The 18,633-nt window shown below is 51.8% G+C and overlaps 1 protein-coding gene across 1 annotated transcript in view; it reads right to left on the bottom strand.

Annotated features, from left to right (window-relative positions):
• Positions 1-15: 15 nt before the first annotated feature.
• Positions 16-18,633, bottom strand: part of LOC311312595 (breakpoint cluster region protein-like) — a gene marked incomplete at its 5' end in the record, with an annotated part of 23,346 nt that continues 4,728 nt past the window's right edge. Inside the window, 19 exons of the mRNA XM_084442555.1 lie at positions 16-127; positions 392-554; positions 820-925; positions 1,284-1,418; positions 1,950-2,089; positions 3,006-3,115; positions 3,262-3,321; positions 5,673-5,804; positions 6,644-6,741; positions 7,053-7,127; positions 7,566-7,670; positions 8,176-8,251; positions 9,095-9,214; positions 9,444-9,609; positions 9,932-10,053; positions 15,029-15,169; positions 15,368-15,420; positions 15,656-15,716; positions 17,300-17,407. Of these exons, the coding sequence (XP_084298681.1) occupies positions 38-127; positions 392-554; positions 820-925; positions 1,284-1,418; positions 1,950-2,089; positions 3,006-3,115; positions 3,262-3,321; positions 5,673-5,804; positions 6,644-6,741; positions 7,053-7,127; positions 7,566-7,670; positions 8,176-8,251; positions 9,095-9,214; positions 9,444-9,609; positions 9,932-10,053; positions 15,029-15,169; positions 15,368-15,420; positions 15,656-15,716; positions 17,300-17,407 (2,061 nt within the window). The 3' untranslated portion in view covers positions 16-37. The remainder of the gene's footprint in view (positions 128-391; positions 555-819; positions 926-1,283; positions 1,419-1,949; positions 2,090-3,005; positions 3,116-3,261; positions 3,322-5,672; positions 5,805-6,643; positions 6,742-7,052; positions 7,128-7,565; positions 7,671-8,175; positions 8,252-9,094; positions 9,215-9,443; positions 9,610-9,931; positions 10,054-15,028; positions 15,170-15,367; positions 15,421-15,655; positions 15,717-17,299; positions 17,408-18,633) is intronic.

Here is an 18,633-nt window from a genome sequence, read left to right as displayed (position 1 = left end):
TTCATAGTCCGTGTGTGCGGGCGAACGAGTGCCGGCTCTATACTTCCGTGGAGAAGAGGATGCTCTGTCGTTTGCTGTCCGGCGTGGGGATGGTCTCCAGCTGGAGGAAGTAGAGCAGCACCTGGACCTGCATGGAGAGACGGACGGACGGTCAGACGGATGACGACAGAGCGGTAGAGAGAACAGCGGCAGATCCAGGGGAAGAGCGGAGAGAGACAACACCCGAGAGCTCTGACTCGGGGGGACAAAGACAAAGAGACAGACGTGAGAGAGGGCTGAGAGAGAGAAGAAGACAAGAGATAGAAACAGAGTGTGAGAGAGACCGGGTGAGAGAGAGCGCAACACAGTGAGAGAGAGAGAGAGAGAGAGAGAGAAGCAGAAAGAGGCTGACCTGTGACATGACCTCCAGGGACCAGCTGTCCCCCATGCTGATTGGCTGCGTGGGGTTGGCGGGGATCTTGCTGTCCTTCTGCGCCGGTCTCAGCAGGGTGGGCCCGAACACCGTGGCCAGGTTATGGAGGGACATCTTGTTGACGCTCTCCTTCTCCGCCACCCTGCGAGGAGGAAGGAGACAGACCGACAGCGGCTGGATTACAAACCCACAGACGCCCCCTTCCCCCACTTTGGGGCGCCCTCCGGAAGGAACACGAGCGTCCCGGTCCGAGGATCGCCGTAACGCTTGTCTGGTTTTATTTTACCCCCCCCAGCCCACGTTAGTGGCGTGTCTGTGCTTTCGCTATGGGGGGAGAGGGGGATCTGGGAGGTGGCTCAGGAGGAAGAGGTGGGGGGAGGTGGGTCGGGGGGGGGGGGGTGCGGTACCTCTTGAGGTGGTCCAGCAGGAAGAGGAAGGTGACCAGGTTGGGCTCTGGGAGGGACAGCAGCAGGTTCAGCATACAGCTCTCTTTGGCTACGCTGTCGGACAGGGCTGCACACACACACACACACACACACACACACACACACACACACACATTAGGAAGGAGATTCATTTTAGTATCGGCCTGTCCGTTACGCTTTGATGACGATGATGATGACGATGCAGATGATGATGACGACAATGACAGCAAGTTGAGGTACATGTATGTATGCATGTATGCATGTACATGTATGTAGATGGTATGTATATAGACAAGTAGAGGTACATGTATGTACTGTAGATGGTATGGACTGTATGTAGACAAGCAGAGGTATACGGGTTATGGATACAGTCTATATTGATTCCGAGACCAGTGACAGCAGCTCGGTGTCCAACAGTACGATTGAGCTTCCTAATCTTTTCGTACCGATGCCTCCGGCGAAGTTGGGGTACAGGTCGTCAGTGAAGAGGGGTTCGGGCAGCTCTCTGAAGTAGAGCTTCAGCGTCCCAGCGATGGCGTTCACATCCATCTCACTCATCATCACCGACACATCCTTGTTATCTGGGGGGGGGGCGCAGGAAGTGACGGTCAGAGACACAGGAAGTGTTGCTGTGGCGACCTGGATCACTCACACGTCACCTCAGAAAACGGTCACAACTGGACTTGCTAAGCAGTATACAGTAATGTACATGCTCCAGTCCAAATAAATCTATGCACACACGTGCATACAGGTATTAGTTCACCCAAAAAAAAACGGTTAGGCACGGGAATCGAACACAAGCATATTTCTTCAGCCAAACCGATATATATATATATATACCCAGCATTCCCAACAATGGAGCACCATAATCTGCAGACAACCTGAGGGACACAGTACCACAAGAAGGAAGGATTCACTCTGAGATACAATCAACATCCAACACACAGAATCCTCCCAAGAGTGAAAAGGACTTTCAGAGGGTCCGAAGAAAGCCATTCACATTCTCCTCAGTGATCAATGACTTGTGTACTTCCATCCAGTGTGTGTGTGTGTTTGTGTGTGTGTGTGTGTTCTCCTGAGAGAGGGAGGGTGACAGAGGGAGCTCTACTCACTGGTGTCGAAGGCAGCCTTCAGGGCCTGGATGTCGGTGGCCACGCCTGAAACTCTGTAGATGCCCACCTCCTCCATGCCCCGCCTCTCGATCTCCTCCAGGCACTGTCTCACGATGTAGGGCACCTTGGAGCGCTCCCGTCTGGACAGGGGAAACACACACGCACACACACACGCAGGCAGGCGCACACAAATCCCCAACGTTAAACTAACAAACATTAGACATTATTTTGAAGCAGATGTGAGAATGTGTTCCTTTGTGTAATTTCAATAACATCAGTGTCAGAATGATATCTGCAGAGACATTGTTGTGATATGCAAAACCTAAATATCCTCTAATATTTGCTGTTCATTTCATTGGGTTCATTGTGGAGACGAGAAAAGGCGAAAAGCACAACTGTTTGTGTTTCGTGTTGCTGTGCCAGCATGTAGAGGGGGTTATGTGCTGAGGGACCTGGCAACCCAGACACGTGTTGTGGTACTGCAGAAAGAGCAGGCAATGCTGAGTGCTCTGTGTTGGTGTTATTACTGACATGTTGTCTCGACAGTCTTAATTGGTTCTGCTGTTAAACCTGTTAGGCTGCTCGTTACAGCCAATCCTCATTACTGTCACTCACAAACACCGCCACTAGCCAGAAACACATAACACACCCTGTGCTGCAAACTACTCACACACACACACACACACGCACAGACACACACACATACAAACACAACTCTTCCTGGACTGCAAACTGAGTCTCACACACACACTTTAGCTCAAATTATCCCTGTCTTTAGCTGCCAAATCCCATTCCTCTGTAGTCACCTAAAACGCTTCCATCTCACTCACTCTCTTTCCCTCTCCTCTCACCTCATTTTCTCCCCTCTCCTCTTCTCCCTTCCTCTCCTCCCCTCTCCCCTAACCCCCCCCACCTCAGGACCCCTACATTAGTCACATTCTCTTGGGCCCGTTGACCGTTTTCAAGCTGGTACATGAAGGGCTTCCTCCATGGCAATGACCCAGATGGCCGTGCCGACGGCCAGGATTCACGCTCGGCAGACGGTTCACGACTCACTTGGTCACCGTGGAGATCTTGATTCCGAACACGCCCATGGGCTTCCGCGACGGCATCCTCTTCAGGCTGAACTCCCGGCTGGTGAACTTCATGGAGAGCTTCACCTCGATCTGAGGGACAAAGAACGTGGCTAGAGACAGGCGCGGTGTGTGGCGGAAATTCAAAAGTATGAAAAAAAACTCTCTCTCACACACACACACACACACACACACACAAACACACACACTTTGCTGTGCACAGTGCCAGCACCACTCACCCCATTCATGGGGATGACCGTTCTCTGCCAGTCTTTTCCTTGGAGGGTCTGTGGGTCCAGCTGATCGGGAGAAAATACAATATACATTAGTGATACTGTCACTAAGTCTTGTTAGAGAGGTTTGTCCAGAAGTCCACTTTGTCCTACAGTACATGCTTCTGTCACTGAGGTGTGTGTGTGTGTGTGTTCATCTCCATGGCCTCCAACACCACCTCCCCTTCGCACTCCAACACCACTCCCCATCTAAACCCTGGACAACACACACACATGCACGAATGCATGCATTCACACACGCGCGCACGCACGCACACACACACACACACACACACACACACACACACACCTATGAGTCCGCCCCCAGGACTGCTAGTTGAGCCTAGAGCAGCAGATTCCCACCATATGTGGGATGAGGAACTGATCTTAATCATCTGCTGGGACTTTCCATCCTAAGCCACTGAGCTCTGACAACATGGCCTCCTGCGCGGTGTGTGTGTGTGTGTGTGTGTGTGTGCGTGTGCCTGGGGGTTTCAGTGTGTCCATTCCATCAGCTCATGAGAGACTATAGAGCTTTGATTGATTGATAGATCAATCAACAAGTAAAGCTTTGATTGATTAATTGATAGAGATAACACTGGTGGTTTCTGGGAAACGTAGTGCAGTAAGTAGGGCCTGGGAGAGTGTCAAACAGGTAAATACATGTGGTAACTGGACCAGGATGCCAGATGATCCTGCTGCCCTGCTTCTCACAGTCCTGAAGGTTTGTTTTGGCAGCCATCTCAAGCCCAGTCAGTTTTTTAGGCCCAAAAATGCAACCGAGAAATCACTGTAGGAGGTATACAGAAGGAGGTATTTAGACCACCTCCAGAGGGCGCTGTGGGTCCATATCTCAGATTGACTTGACAACAAAGAACAAAAAAAACCTATACACTGTACCTGTACTCTGCTACACCAGCTTATATAATGTGTGTGTGTGTGTGTGTGTGTGTGTGTGTGTGTGTGTGTGTGTGTGTGTGTGTGTGTGTGTTTGTTGGACACCTTTACCAGCCTGCCTCTCTCCATCAAAACAAATTATTGTGTGTGTGTGTGTGTGTGTGTGTGTTTGTTGGACACCTTTACCAGCCTGCCTCTCTCCATCAAAACAAATTATTGTTTAATTATACACACACGGTTCATACTGTAACAGAGGACCTACACACACAAACACACACACCCATACATATACAGTATACAGTACACACAAACACACACACAGACACACACATACACACACATGCACACACACATACACAAACATTCTCACACACACACATTCACATACACACACAAATGCACACACACAATGGAAGTGAGAGCGACAGTGAGCTATATCTGCAGGCACAAGCGAGATCACCATGGAGATGGGTTGCCAGGTCTGAGGTCAGCATCGCGGAGGCCGTATGCAGGATGCGACATTTTCAGGAAGAACACATGAATTATGGGTAATATCTTGATGGCCAAAGGATGCACTGAATGCTTTAGCCTTTCCAGATAGCCCTCTCTCATCTAAGGGTCAAGGGCATGGCTGAGTTGAACTCAGCTTGTATGTCCACACCAACCAAACTGGGTATTCACCATGGTGTCTACAGAGGAGAGGGGGTGGACTTTAGCTTGCATGGGTACAGTATGACCACTGATAGGATAATATGGATAATGATTCAATATGGAAAATCAACTGCACTTATATAGCGCTTTTATCCAACAATGGCCTCTCATTCACACATTCACCAATGGCAGCAGCTGCTATGCAAGGTGCTAGCCTGCTCATTGGGAGCAATTTGGGGTTCAGTGTCTTGCCCAAGGACGGCCGACCGTATGATCATTGGACAACCCACTCTACCACTGAGCCACAGCCGACCTATTGATACAGCCAGGTCACTCCGAGACCCCTGTGGTCAGACCCCTGTGGTCGATCGATACGGTCACGTCTCTTCTCTGTAAGTTGAACTGCCCGCTGACGTCAGCACAGCAGAGACGCACTAGATTAAGCTCTTAGTCACTTGTTTTAGAAAGGAAATGCACTTGTGATGTGTGTGTGTGTTCTGCCAAGTAGTAGTACATTGGCTTTTCCTACTTTGAATGCAATTACTGTAAGTCGCTTTGGATAAAAGCATCAGCTAAATGACTGTAATGTAACGTAATGTAATTAATGCGGTCATCTTAGTGGTCAACAGTCTACACTAGAGTATATGGCTTTGCCCAGACTCTTATCAAGCCTCGGCTATGTCACGATCATGACATCACACTGCCATCGCACGGTCACGGCACAAGAGACGGGATGTAGTGACGTCATAACAGTGTGATGCCGCTGACTCCGAGCCGAGGCGCACGCCACCTGCGGTAACGGTGTCGGCGGGCGGTGATGACGTCATTACCGGTATCTGTCCCTTTCCCATGATGCGGTCGGTGCTGTCGACGTCCTCCTTGTTCTGCTTGCTCTTGTTATAGCATTTCTCATAGCACAGCAGCCTCAGGGTCTGCGAGCCCTCCAGTTCGATCTCAAACTCCTGCGCGGAACAAAGAGAGGGAGGGAGGGGAGGTAAGTACTGAAGAAAAATGTCCGAGTATTTTGAAAAGCAGTACACAAATGAAATACACTGTTTGGTTTAGTTGAATTCCCCCGGAACGGGCAACAGGGTATTCTGGTCATGTTCACTGATGTTTACACCTGGGTTATTATCAGGACATGAAAACACAGACCTCCCCCTTTAAACAGGAAGTAAGCATCACCCAACACACAGACACAAGGGACGGGTTCAATCGGAGTCCTCTGCGAAGCGAAAGCCGCGTCTAAATGTGCTTTCCCGGTGAGCTGCTCGTCACAGAACAACGCACAGCTGACGGAGGTTCTGGTTAACGACGCGGGAGAACTCTCTGCGTATTTTTTCCACATCTTCTCGGGAGGCCCGGCGACGGCGACGCGCCCAGTTAGCACTTCCAGCGACGTGAGTCATCATCACCAGCTCCTTCACCGTTTCCACCTCGCCGAGCAATGACTTTGGGAAATCGCTGGGCCAATGGAAACAGATGAGCGGAATGCACTGATTGGGTCTCAACGCTTGCCGCCGTCTGTGTGTGTGTGAGCTTGAAGGGGAATTAGCCCTACCACTGTGTGGCCAGCTGCTCCTCACCTTGTCATTGTAACACATATGGGGGAGGATCCCACGGTCGTGTATTAGAAATCTCATACAGTATGCCGCTCAGGGGTTAATCTCATTAAGACATTGTTACATCATCAGCACCAGATGTCATGCCCTTTGAACAAAGAGCAAAGGGTAATACACACACACACACACATGCACACACACACACACACACACGCACACACACACACACAGTCTCTCACCTCATTCCACCTGGGCTCCGTTGTGTAGCGGTACACTCTCGTCTTGGCCTTGTTGACAAAATAGCCGAAGGAGTCCACCTCTAGTGTGCAGTAGAGGTCTGAGGGAGGAGGGAGGAGGGAGGAGGGAGGAGGGAGGGAGGAGGGAGGAGGGAGGAGGGAGACGAGCACAGGTTCACATGAGCAGCTCTATGATCCGTGAAACTGGCTAGAAATGAGCTCTGCTAGACATTAGCTGTGGATGAATGACGCACTTAATTCCAATGTTTCAAACGAAGCATGGTTGACTCCTTGTGTTCTGTGTTAGATACTGGTTTATAGAGCGGTTCTTCTGCTGGAGGTGCCGCTTTCGAATCTCTTTGTGTGATGGTGTGTGTGTGTGTGTGTGTGTGTGTACGTGTGTGTTACTCACTCAAGCTCTGCTTGAGGCCGGAGGCAGAGTGAACGATTACATTCAGGAACCCATGGAGGCCAGGGGATTCATCCTCTGGAAAAACAGACCAGAGATAGGGAGAGAGAGAGAGAGAGAGAGAGAGAGAGAGAGAGAGAGAGAGAGGGGGAGAGAGAGAGAGAGAGAGAGAGAGAGAGGGAGAGGAATACAAAGAAAGAAAGAAAGAAAGAGAGAGAGAGAGAAAGAAAGAAAGAAAGAAAGAAAGAAAGAGAGAACGAAAGAAAGAAAGAAAGAAAGAAAGAAAGAAAGAAAGAAAGAAAGAAAGAAAGAAAGAAAGAAAGAAAGAAAGAAAAAAGAGAGGGAGGGTGAGAGAGAGGAAGAGAAAGAGAGAGGGAGAGAGAGAGAGAGAGAAAGGAAGAAAGAGAAAGAGAGGGAGAGAGAGGAATGGTTTAGATAGGAATGGGAGATCTGCAGTGTGTGTGCGTTGGAACCGTGTCAGACAGGACGAGGCCAGAGAGGACAGAGGAACTCTACCTTCTTTATTGATGGTGAGAGGGATGTGATGGACGGTCTGCAGCTTCACACACGAGTTGGTCAGCATCTGCAGCTCCATGGACGTCAACGAGAAGCTCTTGAAACCTGCATGGTCACAGGGCAAGGGTCAACAATGTGCGTTCCCCCGTGTGTGTGTGTGTGTGTCTGTGTGTGTGTGTGTGTGTGTACAGTATGTGCATGTGTGTAGTGTACTGTATGTGTATGTGTGTGTGTGTGTGTGTAGTGTAAAGTATGTGTCCCCCCCGTGTGTGTGTGTGTGTGTGTGTGTATGTGTGTAGTGAACAGTATGTGTGTGTGTATGTGTATGTGTGTGTGTGTAGTGTACAGTATGTGTGTGTGTATGTGTGTGTGTAGTGAACAGTATGTGTGTGTGTGTGTGTGTGTGTGTGTGTGTAGTGTATAGTATGTGTGTGTGTGTGTGTGTGTGTAGTGTACAGTGTGTGTGTGTGTGTGTGTGTAGTGTACAGTATGTGTGTGTGTGTGTGTGTGTGTGTGTGTGTAGTGAACAGTATGTGTGTGTGTGTGTGTAGTGTACAGTATATGTGTGTGTGTGTGTGTGTGTGTGTGTGTGTGTGTATGATCCCCCTACATTTCTTCTGCTGTTCCCGGATCATCTCCTTCCACTCGGCCCTCTCGTAGTCTGATGACATCAGGAACGAGTAGCTCTGTAACGCACAGCACACCGTAAACAACAACAATACCAGTAAACAGCAACACAAACGCACCCGCGGGCTGACACAAGGCTGATGAGAGTGACGATGATGACGATGAAGATGATCATGATGCGAATGACAAACGGACACGACGACGGAGATAGTGATGAGCATGACTATAAGACCATGGTGATGAAGAGCACGGTGAGGATGACCATGGTGATGAAGAGCACGGTGAGGATGACCATGGTGATGAAGAGCACGGTGAGGAAGACCATGGTGATGAAGAGCACGGTGAGGAAGACCATGGTGATGAAGAGCACGGTATGGATGACCATGGTGATGAAGAGCACGGTGAGGAAGACCATGGTGAAGAACAGCACGGTGAGGAAGACCATGGTGATGAAGAGCGTGGTGAGGAAGACCATGGTGATGAAGAGCACGGTGTGGATGGATGACCATGGTGATGAAGAGCACGGTGAGGATGACCATGGTGATGAAGAGCGCGGTGAGGATGACCATGGTGATGAAGAGCACGGTGAGGAAGACCATGGTGATGAAGAGCGCGGTGAGGAGGACCATGGTGATGAAGAGTGCTGTGAGGAAGACCATGGTGATGAAGAGCACGGTATGGATGACCATGGTGATGAAGAGCACGGTGAGGAAGACCATGGTGATGAAGAGCACGGTGAGGAAGACCATGGTGATGAAGAGCGTGGTGAGGAATACCATGGTGATGAAGAGCACGGTATGGATGACCATGGTGATAAAGAGCACGGTGAGGAAGACCATGGTGATGAAGAGCGCGGTGAGGAAGACCATGGTGATGAAGAGCGTGTGGTGTGGAGGACCCACCTTGCCGGTCCGGCTGTGCACCCTCAGGGCCATGCTGGGCGAGGTGAGGAGGAGGAGGGACTCCTGCTCAGACAGCTTCTTCCTCAGCCGGTCGATCACCTTCGAGCCTTTGTTGGCTCTCTGGGGGGCCAGCGACAGAACAGACACATGGGTTAGGAGTGTGTGTGTGTGTGTGTGTGTGTGTGTGTGTGTGTGTGTGTGCGTGTGAGAGAGATAAAAAGAGTGAGGGAGAGACTGTGACAGTGTGTCATTGTGTTTGTGAGTGTGTGTCTGCGTTTGAGAGTGTGTGTGACATGGATGTGTGTGTTTATATGTGTGTGTGTGTGTGTGTGTCCTGTGCCAGTCACACCTTCTCTCTCTGGATCTCGCTCTTCAGGTGGGAGATCTTGACCTTCATGGCGTCCAGCTCCTCGTCTGGTACCTGGGGGATGGACAGAGGCTCCGCCTCCTCGCCGGTCTGGAAGGTCAGGTCTGAGAGAGGGATGTACCACTTAGAGTCATACTGCTGACACTTCCTGTGGTGGGAGGGAAAGAGAGAGAGAGAGGGGGGGGGAGATAGTTAAAACGAGTCAGGAATCTTGGGATCCTGTTGTGAATTCATGAATGCTGATCTGACATGCTTAAGTAATATACAAGAAGACAGACAGACAGACAGACAGACTCAGGTCACAGACAGACAGACTCACTCAGGTCACAGACCGATCGACAGACAGACAGACAGACAGACAGACAGACAGACAGACAGACAGACAGACAGACTCAGGTCACAGACAGACAGACAGACAGACAGACAGACAGACAGACAGACTCAGGTCACAGACAGACAGACTTCTTTACCCTCCGATCTGTTTCTTGAGCTTGGCACAGAGCAGCAGGTCAGTGAAGAGGAAGACGTGACGCAGCTTCCTGGCGCCCTCCATCATCTCCACCATGAAGCTGTCCTTCAGCAGCTGACGGTTCTACACACACACACACGCACACATGCACACAACCAATACAGTTTGACTTCCAAACGTCATCAGGCACTGTACACGGTACTAGCGTTTGTGGCCTGTCATTCCGGCTCACACCAAAAGGGGGCGGCCATGCCCCCTTTTTCACTCGAAGCTGAGGATTCTACAGCTCTGATGACAATGAAACGAGATGGCAGACAGGAGGAACAGGCCGACTCAGACCACAGGGTATTGTCCCCGTCTAATGTCCTCGACGCGTAGGTCTGGCGAGAAGCACCGTGGCGTTACCACGGCAAGGGGGCCGGACGATGCGATGGCCAGGGCGGCGGTAGAAGGTCTGGGTCTGAGGGCACGGTAAAGAGGAGGACCTATTTGAACACAGGACACGGATCACGCAGGGACGGGACTGAACCGGTAAAGCAGTTGATTTCTGAATGAATAGGTGGCGTATCTGTAGGTGGGTTCTATAGCTGCCGTTCCAGAGCTCACCACAAAGAAAGGGGTGATAAAGCAGAGCCCGAGGGGATTAGACTATAGAGCCCCCCCCTCTCCTCCTCTCTCCTCCTCCCCTCCTCTCTTCTCCTACACCTCCCACCACCCCTCATCCATTTCTCCTCAAGGCTACGCACCAGTGCCCCCCCACCCCCCCCTGCCCCTGGCCAATCTAGGCCTGCGTCGCATGACATCACAGCCTCTCTGAGCCAATCGCAGTCCCCCTCCTGGCTCCCTCTCCCAACCCCCCCCCCGCAGCGCCTCTCCTGAATGCTCCGTCATTATCCTCCGCCATACCGCCGCCGAGGAGTACAATGTGTGTGTGTGTGTGTGTGTGTGCGCGTGTGTGTGAGTCATACACGCTCCCACAGGGCTCGCAGGGTCTCCAATGGCTATGTCTAGGGGATACTGGAACAGTGTGTGCTTGTGTGTGTGTGTGTGTGTGTGTGTGTGTGTGTGTATGTGTGTGTGTGTGTGTGTGTGTGTGTGTGGTGGATTCTCTCTAAGAGAAGACAGAGACAACGTGACACCTCATCAAACCAGCACCTCAGGGAGTAGGGTAGTACATCTGCTCTGTGCCAGTCCACACACACACACACACACACACACACGCGCACACACACACACACACACACACACACACACAGACAACACAGACAATCAGACAGACACACACACACATAGAGACACACACACACACACACACACAACCTGATCTACATTTATAGACCGATACCCCAGCCAAGGATATGAGACACTTCTGACTCCCAATGGTGGATCTAATTATTAATTAGCCAGATAATGACGCTTGTGGCGCTGGTCTCTGATAGATGAGCTGCTCCATATCTCAATCAGAACCTCGAACCTTCACTGTTCCATATGAAACAGCAGTCAACGGGGGACCAAACTGTAACATACAGTCAGGGCTGAAAATTAACACCTGCCACCGGCCAAATGCAGGTCAAATTTCCAATTGGCAACTAGATTTGGGAAGGCTATCTGAAAAAAATATATACTTGGCCGGTAGATTTTTTCATCTACAGTCCCCTTGGCAGGTGACTCACCGTGAGCCAAAAAGTTAATTTTCACCCCTGCATACAGTATTATTGGGCAGTTTTCCTTTACTAGTGAATAGTTTCTCAACAATATGCCTAAACACACGGGTGGGCCACTAGTGATGACATCATCAGAGTGTCCTGATCTCCCCTGTTTGAGAGAGGGCAGGCAGTGGGCGGAATTTGTGTGAGGATGAGTCATACAGCCTCGTCAGACGTCCTCCTGGACTAAACTTAAGGTCTGTCTCTCTTTCTCCCTGTCTCTCTTTCTCCCTGTCTCTCTTTCTGTCTGTCCTGCAAGGTCTCAGTCCAGGTTCCTGTATATGAACTAGAGAGCGTGTCTGTCCAGAGAGTAGAGTTTGTACCTCAGATTTCATTTAAAGCAGATTCCACCCCAACGTCAACATGACATCAAATCGCCCCCTTAATCCTGTTGGTCCTGGCTTGGAGGGGGACTGATCCGATAAGATCATGCCATCAAGGGGATCCGGGCAGATTCTCAGATTAGCCTGGATTACAATCCAGAAAGCGACGGCCCACTGACACAGCCCTGACCCCCCTCCAGAGTTCACTGAGGACAGAGGCAACTAAAGAAAGAAAAAAAAAAAAAGAAGAGAAAATATGGCTGCCATCCCACTGGACACAGTGGTCGGTGTCATTGCATCACAGTGGCCCACAAAGCAACTACAAATCCCATCAGGCCATGGCAGGCTGAAAGGGATCTGAGGTTTACTGTGTACAGGCTCTTGTGTGGGGCTGTGACCTGGATCTCCAGGACAGATCCCAACCAAACACTGGACCTCTGGACCAGGCTTATATTAGTCCTGAACACCCTTCAGCTGAGTACACACACCAGATTAGGCTGGTTGGCCAGGGTACTGATAAGGTAGGACTACAAGACTGCCCTTACAGAGAGAGAGAAAGACAGACAGGCAGAGGACAGACAGAGAGACAGGCAGAGAGAGAGAGAGAGAGAGAGAGACAGACAGGCAGAGAGACAGACAGAGAGGCAGACAGAGAGACAGAAATGGAGACAGGGAGACAGGCAGAGAGAGAGAGAGAGAGAGAGAGAGACAGACAGAAAGAGAGACAGACAGAGAGCCAGACAGAAAGAAAGAGAGACAGACAGACAGAGAGACAGACAAAGAGACAGACAGAAAGAGAGACAGAGAGTGAGAGACAGAGGCAGGCAGAGTGGTGGTATACCTACAGCTAGCTTGTCTCCTAATATTAGAATCTGAAATATTAACAGGGAGGGCTCTTTTCTGTCCTCCTGAAAAAAGAGAGGTCCTTTGTCGAACCAGCTGTCTCAGCACATCAGATGACATGTTCCTAATACTGCAGGCCTCTGGAAGAAATATAACTTTGGCCATTTCTCATAATAATCGCTGACTGAAACAGTAACAGCACTATTACTGTAGACGAGAGCAAGGCAGAGAAGCACGCTGACAGCAAAATATGCCGATTAAATATTGACCGACCTCATGGAAGACCCTTTATCTGGGCATTGAGTGGTGTGTGTGTGTGTGTGTGTGTACAAAAATTTACAAAAGATATAGCTATATTTAGCACATGCTTCCTTTGAGTAACATCCGTGTGCTCTCAGCATCTACACATTACTGCATCACAGTGTGTGTGGAGCATGTGTGTGATCAAATGTCTTCCAGTGGAGACGTGCAGGTTTGCGTGTGTGTGTGTGTGTGTGTGTGTGTGTGTGCGTGTGTGACTATCTATGAGTAATGAGCTTGAGCACGTGTCAGTGTGAATATGGGTGCACAAGTGTGTGTGTGTGCCTCTCCTGCATGCCCACACACACACACACACACGCACACTCACGCTCACATACGAGCGCATCGCTCCCCGAGGCAGGGGGGAGATGTGGGGGTAGATGGCCTCATTTGCATTTTAATTAAGCAGCTTCTGTTTGGTCCCCTACCCCCCTCCCCCTCCCTCCCTCGCTGACCCCCCCCCCCATCCATCTGAGAAGGGCCCCAAGGGGCCACTTGTGCTGCCCCCCCCCCCTCCCCGCCCGCCCCCTCCATCTTGCATGCCTCCACTTCTCCGTCTCACTACCAGAGGTTCCGATATCACAGCAAGACATTGCCCCCCCACCCCCCCACCCCGTACTACACCAATGACCCCTGACCCCTGACTGTTCCCGATGACCTGGATCCTCCATACTGTCTGTGTGAGACAACGGCATACCGGGAGGCGCGGGGACAGGATCAATCGCCGGGACCTCCGAGGGCTTCGGGAGAACTGAAAAGACCGGCGGCGTTCCAATATGGCGCCAGGAGTTAGACCTATCCCCGCTCCCTGTATCTAATGCTACAGCGGCACCGGTGAAACCCCCAGCCCCGGGCCCGCCTTCCTCCTCCTCTCACTCTCCCACTCAAGCCCGACAATAATGAGGCCCGTTGCGGCCGATGGATTGCAATGCGCTCCTTCCATATCCGTTATCAATATTTGATGATTGGTGAGGTCCGGGTGAGCTGGGCAGCAAACAGGGCCGGAGAGAGGAGAGAGGGGGGAGGGGGAAAGTGGTCAAAAGTCCCCCTCGCCTGAATAATGAATGAACAGAGAGCGGCTTGCTCATTACAAGGCATTACCTCTGCCCCACGTGACCTGTCAATCAAAGGGAGCCGTCCATTCATGTGTCTCTACCACCTGGTCTCCGGGGAAATCGTGTGTGTGTTTGTGTGTGTGTGTGTGCGTGTGTGTGTGTGTGAGAGAGAGAGAGAGAGAATTCAGAACAGTGAGTAAACAGTGAGGCGTACTGGGAGATACTGTTATGACCATATATGGGCATAAGCTCTGTTAAGGCTCACAGTGGTGATTCCATTAAACCCCCCTCCATCTTGTTAGTAATGACCTGCTAGTCATGCAGAGGGCAAGAGGTCATCTGACTGGTGTAGGGTTCTAGACTGTGTTGTAATACCGCACGCTCACAATGAGCAGAGAGTTACATAATATCCAATACTCTCTATGACCCCGAGACCCAGTTATGATAATGAACAAAAAATGTACTGTAAGGCTAAACCCTGTACACAGACAGCAGCGTTCCTATCCCAGAAGGGATATCAGTGTCCCAAAGCAACACACAGGGCTGGTTCTCCCAACAGACTGTAGTCAGGAAGTAGAGAAGATGTTTCAGTGCAAAACACCAGCATGTTTTTTAGGCTAGAACTAAGAAGGTGTGTCCAGGGAACAGGTCAGTTTCTTTACTTGATTAATTGATTAATTGATCAATTGATTAACTGGTTAATTTGTTATTTGGTTGGTTAATTGGTTAATTTGTTAATTGGTTGGTTGGTCGATTGGTTGATTGGTTGATTGGTTGATTGGTTGATTGGTTGATTGGTTGATTGATTGATTGATTGATTGATTGATCGATGGATGGATGGATGGATGGATGCCCCTTCTCCGCTCCTCACCTCTCCTTTCTTGACGGTCATGGACTGGCGTCGGGGCGTGCTCTCCTCGTTGATGCTGGACAGGAAATTCTGGGAGATGCGCAGCGCGTCCTGGAGCAGGGGGTGGTCGGGGTGGCTGGACGGGGTGTGCTTCAGCAGGTCCTGGAGACACATGCACACACACACACACACACACATACACACATGCACGCATGCACGCACACACACACATGCATGCACACACACACAAACAGGCAGGCAGACAGACAGACAGTTATTACGGGACTAGTAGGGACACACAAGGGCCGTGAATTTGCAAAAAAAAGCACCCACAATGCTTTGCTGGTGGCGCACACTCACATGCAGCACCAGCGTGCTCCGGGTCACCCTGTCCACCGGCTTGTACAGCAGCGCTGTGAGGACGGACACGGAGAGACACGGAGGGACACGGAGAGACACGGAGGGACACGGAGGGACACAGAGAGACACGGAGGGACACGGAGGGACACGGAGAGACACGCTGATCACTACAGTAGACAGCAAATGCAGAAAGTCTTACAGCGGAGCTCAAGTGAAGGAGCGGTTGCGTTGTGTGTGAAAGTATCCAGCTGCCGTATCATCAGTACAGTATGTACACTCATCACTCACTTTCCAGAGAGTTCTTGGCTGACTGGTCCTTGCCGTCCTTGGGGCTCCGCACCTTCAGGTTCTGTAGGGACAGGAGGTGGACCGGATCCATGAGAGAAAAATAATACAGTACATTACATTACCACTGAGGTGGGTGTACATACTGTATACTGTACCTAGCGTTCACCTCGCTATACCAAAGCACGGCGCTTAAAAAAAAGGCATTACAATGAGCAAAATGCCAAAAAAAATAATTAAAAAGCTCTTAGATTTCATTAGGGAAAACTCAGCACTAATTCAGCTCCTCCGACATGGATATGCTGTGCTCAGCGCGTTTCCTTCCCTCTGACACGGCCCATTACGCAGCCTATTAACAAGCCAGGATGATTGATCACCTGCCTCCGATCCAAACGCGTTCCTGAAGGCTAAGCGCAAGCGTCTCCTCACAACAGGGACTTGCTTTGGACCGGGCCTTCTGACGCCGGCCCAAAACGAGTCCGGAGAGGTCGGCCGGTTTCTGATTGGACAACAATGGGGGGGCGTTATCTTCCCTGCGGCACGGGAACAGGTGAAGCGCCTCGCGTCATCAATCCCCGACACTTGCGTTGCCGTCGTCAACCGCGTTTCTCCGAAGGCTTGCCGGCGGAGCCCGGAGACCGGTTTTGGTGCGCTAGCTCTGCGGTCTGTTCTGGGAATTCTACTTCCTGTCTGAGCAGGACCTTATTCTCCTGGTGGAGTTGTGTCCCCCCAGGCAGCTGTAAATCTGTGTTTTGTGGGAGGAAGCCGGGGGGGTGGATGAATATATTAGCCTGTCATGCTTTATTAGTGAATAGATAAGATGGAGTGTATTCCCAGGGCCTCCCCCCACCCCCCCAACACACACACACACACACACACACATCCATGCCAGCACTGTTCCACTGCTAACCGCACAGCTCCCAGATGCACACATACAGTATCCAATGTTGGTGGGTTACGAGCCAGCAGAACACCTCAACCCGGTGAGTGGAGTCTGTTCTGTATCCTGTCGTCCTCTCCGAGGTGTTCCTGTGGCGATCTTTCACTCTCCATCCACACCACTCTCATCCCTGCAGCCTCCCTCTGCGGCGGAGTGGCGGGCTGACCTAACTCTGGACCCCGGGAGGCTGACCTAACTCTGGACCCCGGGAGCCTGCTACTTAGAAAGCCCTGCCTTTCCCTCACAGGATGAGGGCCGCCTAGAGAGACGCTGAGGATCTATTTCTGAACTGTCAGCGCGAGGAGGGAGGAGGGCAGGAGGGAGGAGGGAGGAGGGAGGAGAGAGGATGGAGGAGGGAGGAGAGAGGAGGCAGAAGGGAGGACGGAGGACGGAGGAGGAAGGAGTCAGGAGGGAGGAGACAGGAGGGAGGAGGGAGGACGGAGGACGGAGGAGGGAGGTGGGAGGAGGCAGCGGTTCTCGGTCTGAAGATCCGGCCCGAATAGTCACACTCCGTGTCACATCACGCCACGTCCAAAGCAGGAGCCGGACCCCCTAACCCCTCCTCCTCAGTCAAGATGAAAGGAGACAAAAAAACCATTCAAACCAGGGGACATTGCGACGCACTCGCGCGCACACACACACACACACACACACACACACACACACACACACACACACACACACAGTTCTGTGCCAGTTCCCATTACCTCAGAGATCTCGGCGAACTGCGTGTTGGCCTGGCAGCACTTCTCCGCCGTTTCCACGGCAACCTCGTAGTTGTCCACAAAAGCCCGGTAGACTCCCAGCTGGCTGGCCTGTTGGACGGGGAGAGAGGAGGGACAAAATACATAAAAAAAAAAAAACAGGTCCACGGTTACAACACGCAAGCCCGTGTGTCCGGGCTTCCTGTTCGCGGCGTGCGAAGGAGGACGTGGCTTTCTGAGACAGCTGAGCATGGCGAGCGGGGACAGCTCCCACCCCCCCCCCGCCCCCGGCGGCCCCTCCAGAGCGGCCCCTCGTCTACAACCAGCGCCGGAGAAATGAAAACAAACGAGGACTTGAGCGGCGGCGGACGGAGGCGCCGTCGTCGCCGCGGGGAGCCCCCGGCCGCGTTTCCGTGTCGTGCGGGGTGAGTACTTAATGCCCGCCGAAATGGCAGCTGGAAAAGCGCGTCCGCGACATGGATTCGGACGCCCGGCGCCCCCCAAGGCCCCGCCTGCCCCCCCCCCCTCTGGCGTTCGACAACCCAGCCGGGGGGGAAGCAGAGTGGCAGATAAACAGCGTGACACACACACACACACACACGCAAACAGAAACACACAGGGTATCCCCGACTAGACTAGACACTACAGAGATCGGCTTTGCGATTTACCCCTGGGGGTCAATAACAGTACCTCCCTGTACCCTCCTAGAGGAGCGCGGGGCCCAAGGTCCGCCTCACACACAGGGCCATTAGCACAGGCTCATGAATACAGTATGTACAATGCATTGTGTTACTGTAGGTGATGGTACAGTAGCCATGGCTGCTGTGCTATACTCTTTGATTCTCTCTCACCCCCTCCCCCCTCTCTCTCTACCGCATTCTCCGCGGCCGAGGACCTCATCTGCGGTGATGTCGTCATCCCGGACGCAAGCGTTATCCGCCCGATCCCTGGTCTCCGTGGCGCTTCCTGGGGCGGAGCGATTTTCGGTGCAACCCCGCCCCCCACCCCACCCCCCCCCCCCCCCGCTGCGTGTTAGACCTCCGGCTCCGGGCCAGAACCACCATCCTCATCTACACGGTGGATACGCGCACGCGCACACACACACATGCACACAAAATTAGGTTATACTTTGTTGTCTCTTTGAAATATGTCTCTCTGTTTTGTCCATGTGTGTGTGTGTGTGGGGCCGGGGGGAGACGTGAGGACAACCGCTAAAACCACCTTCAAAATCCAAATGAGGGTCAGACCCGGGACACCTCCCTCAGACGTGCGCGTCGGTACCCCCTGCTCTCTCTCTCTCTCTCTCTCTCTCTCTCTCTCTCTCTCTCTCTCTCTCT

The sequence above is a fragment of the Borostomias antarcticus genome (genome assembly GCF_949987555.1).
Source record: "Borostomias antarcticus genome assembly, chromosome: 8".
In the NCBI taxonomy this organism is placed as follows: domain Eukaryota; kingdom Metazoa; phylum Chordata; class Actinopteri; order Stomiiformes; family Stomiidae; genus Borostomias; species Borostomias antarcticus.
This window is presented reverse-complemented; position numbering and strand designations above follow the sequence as displayed.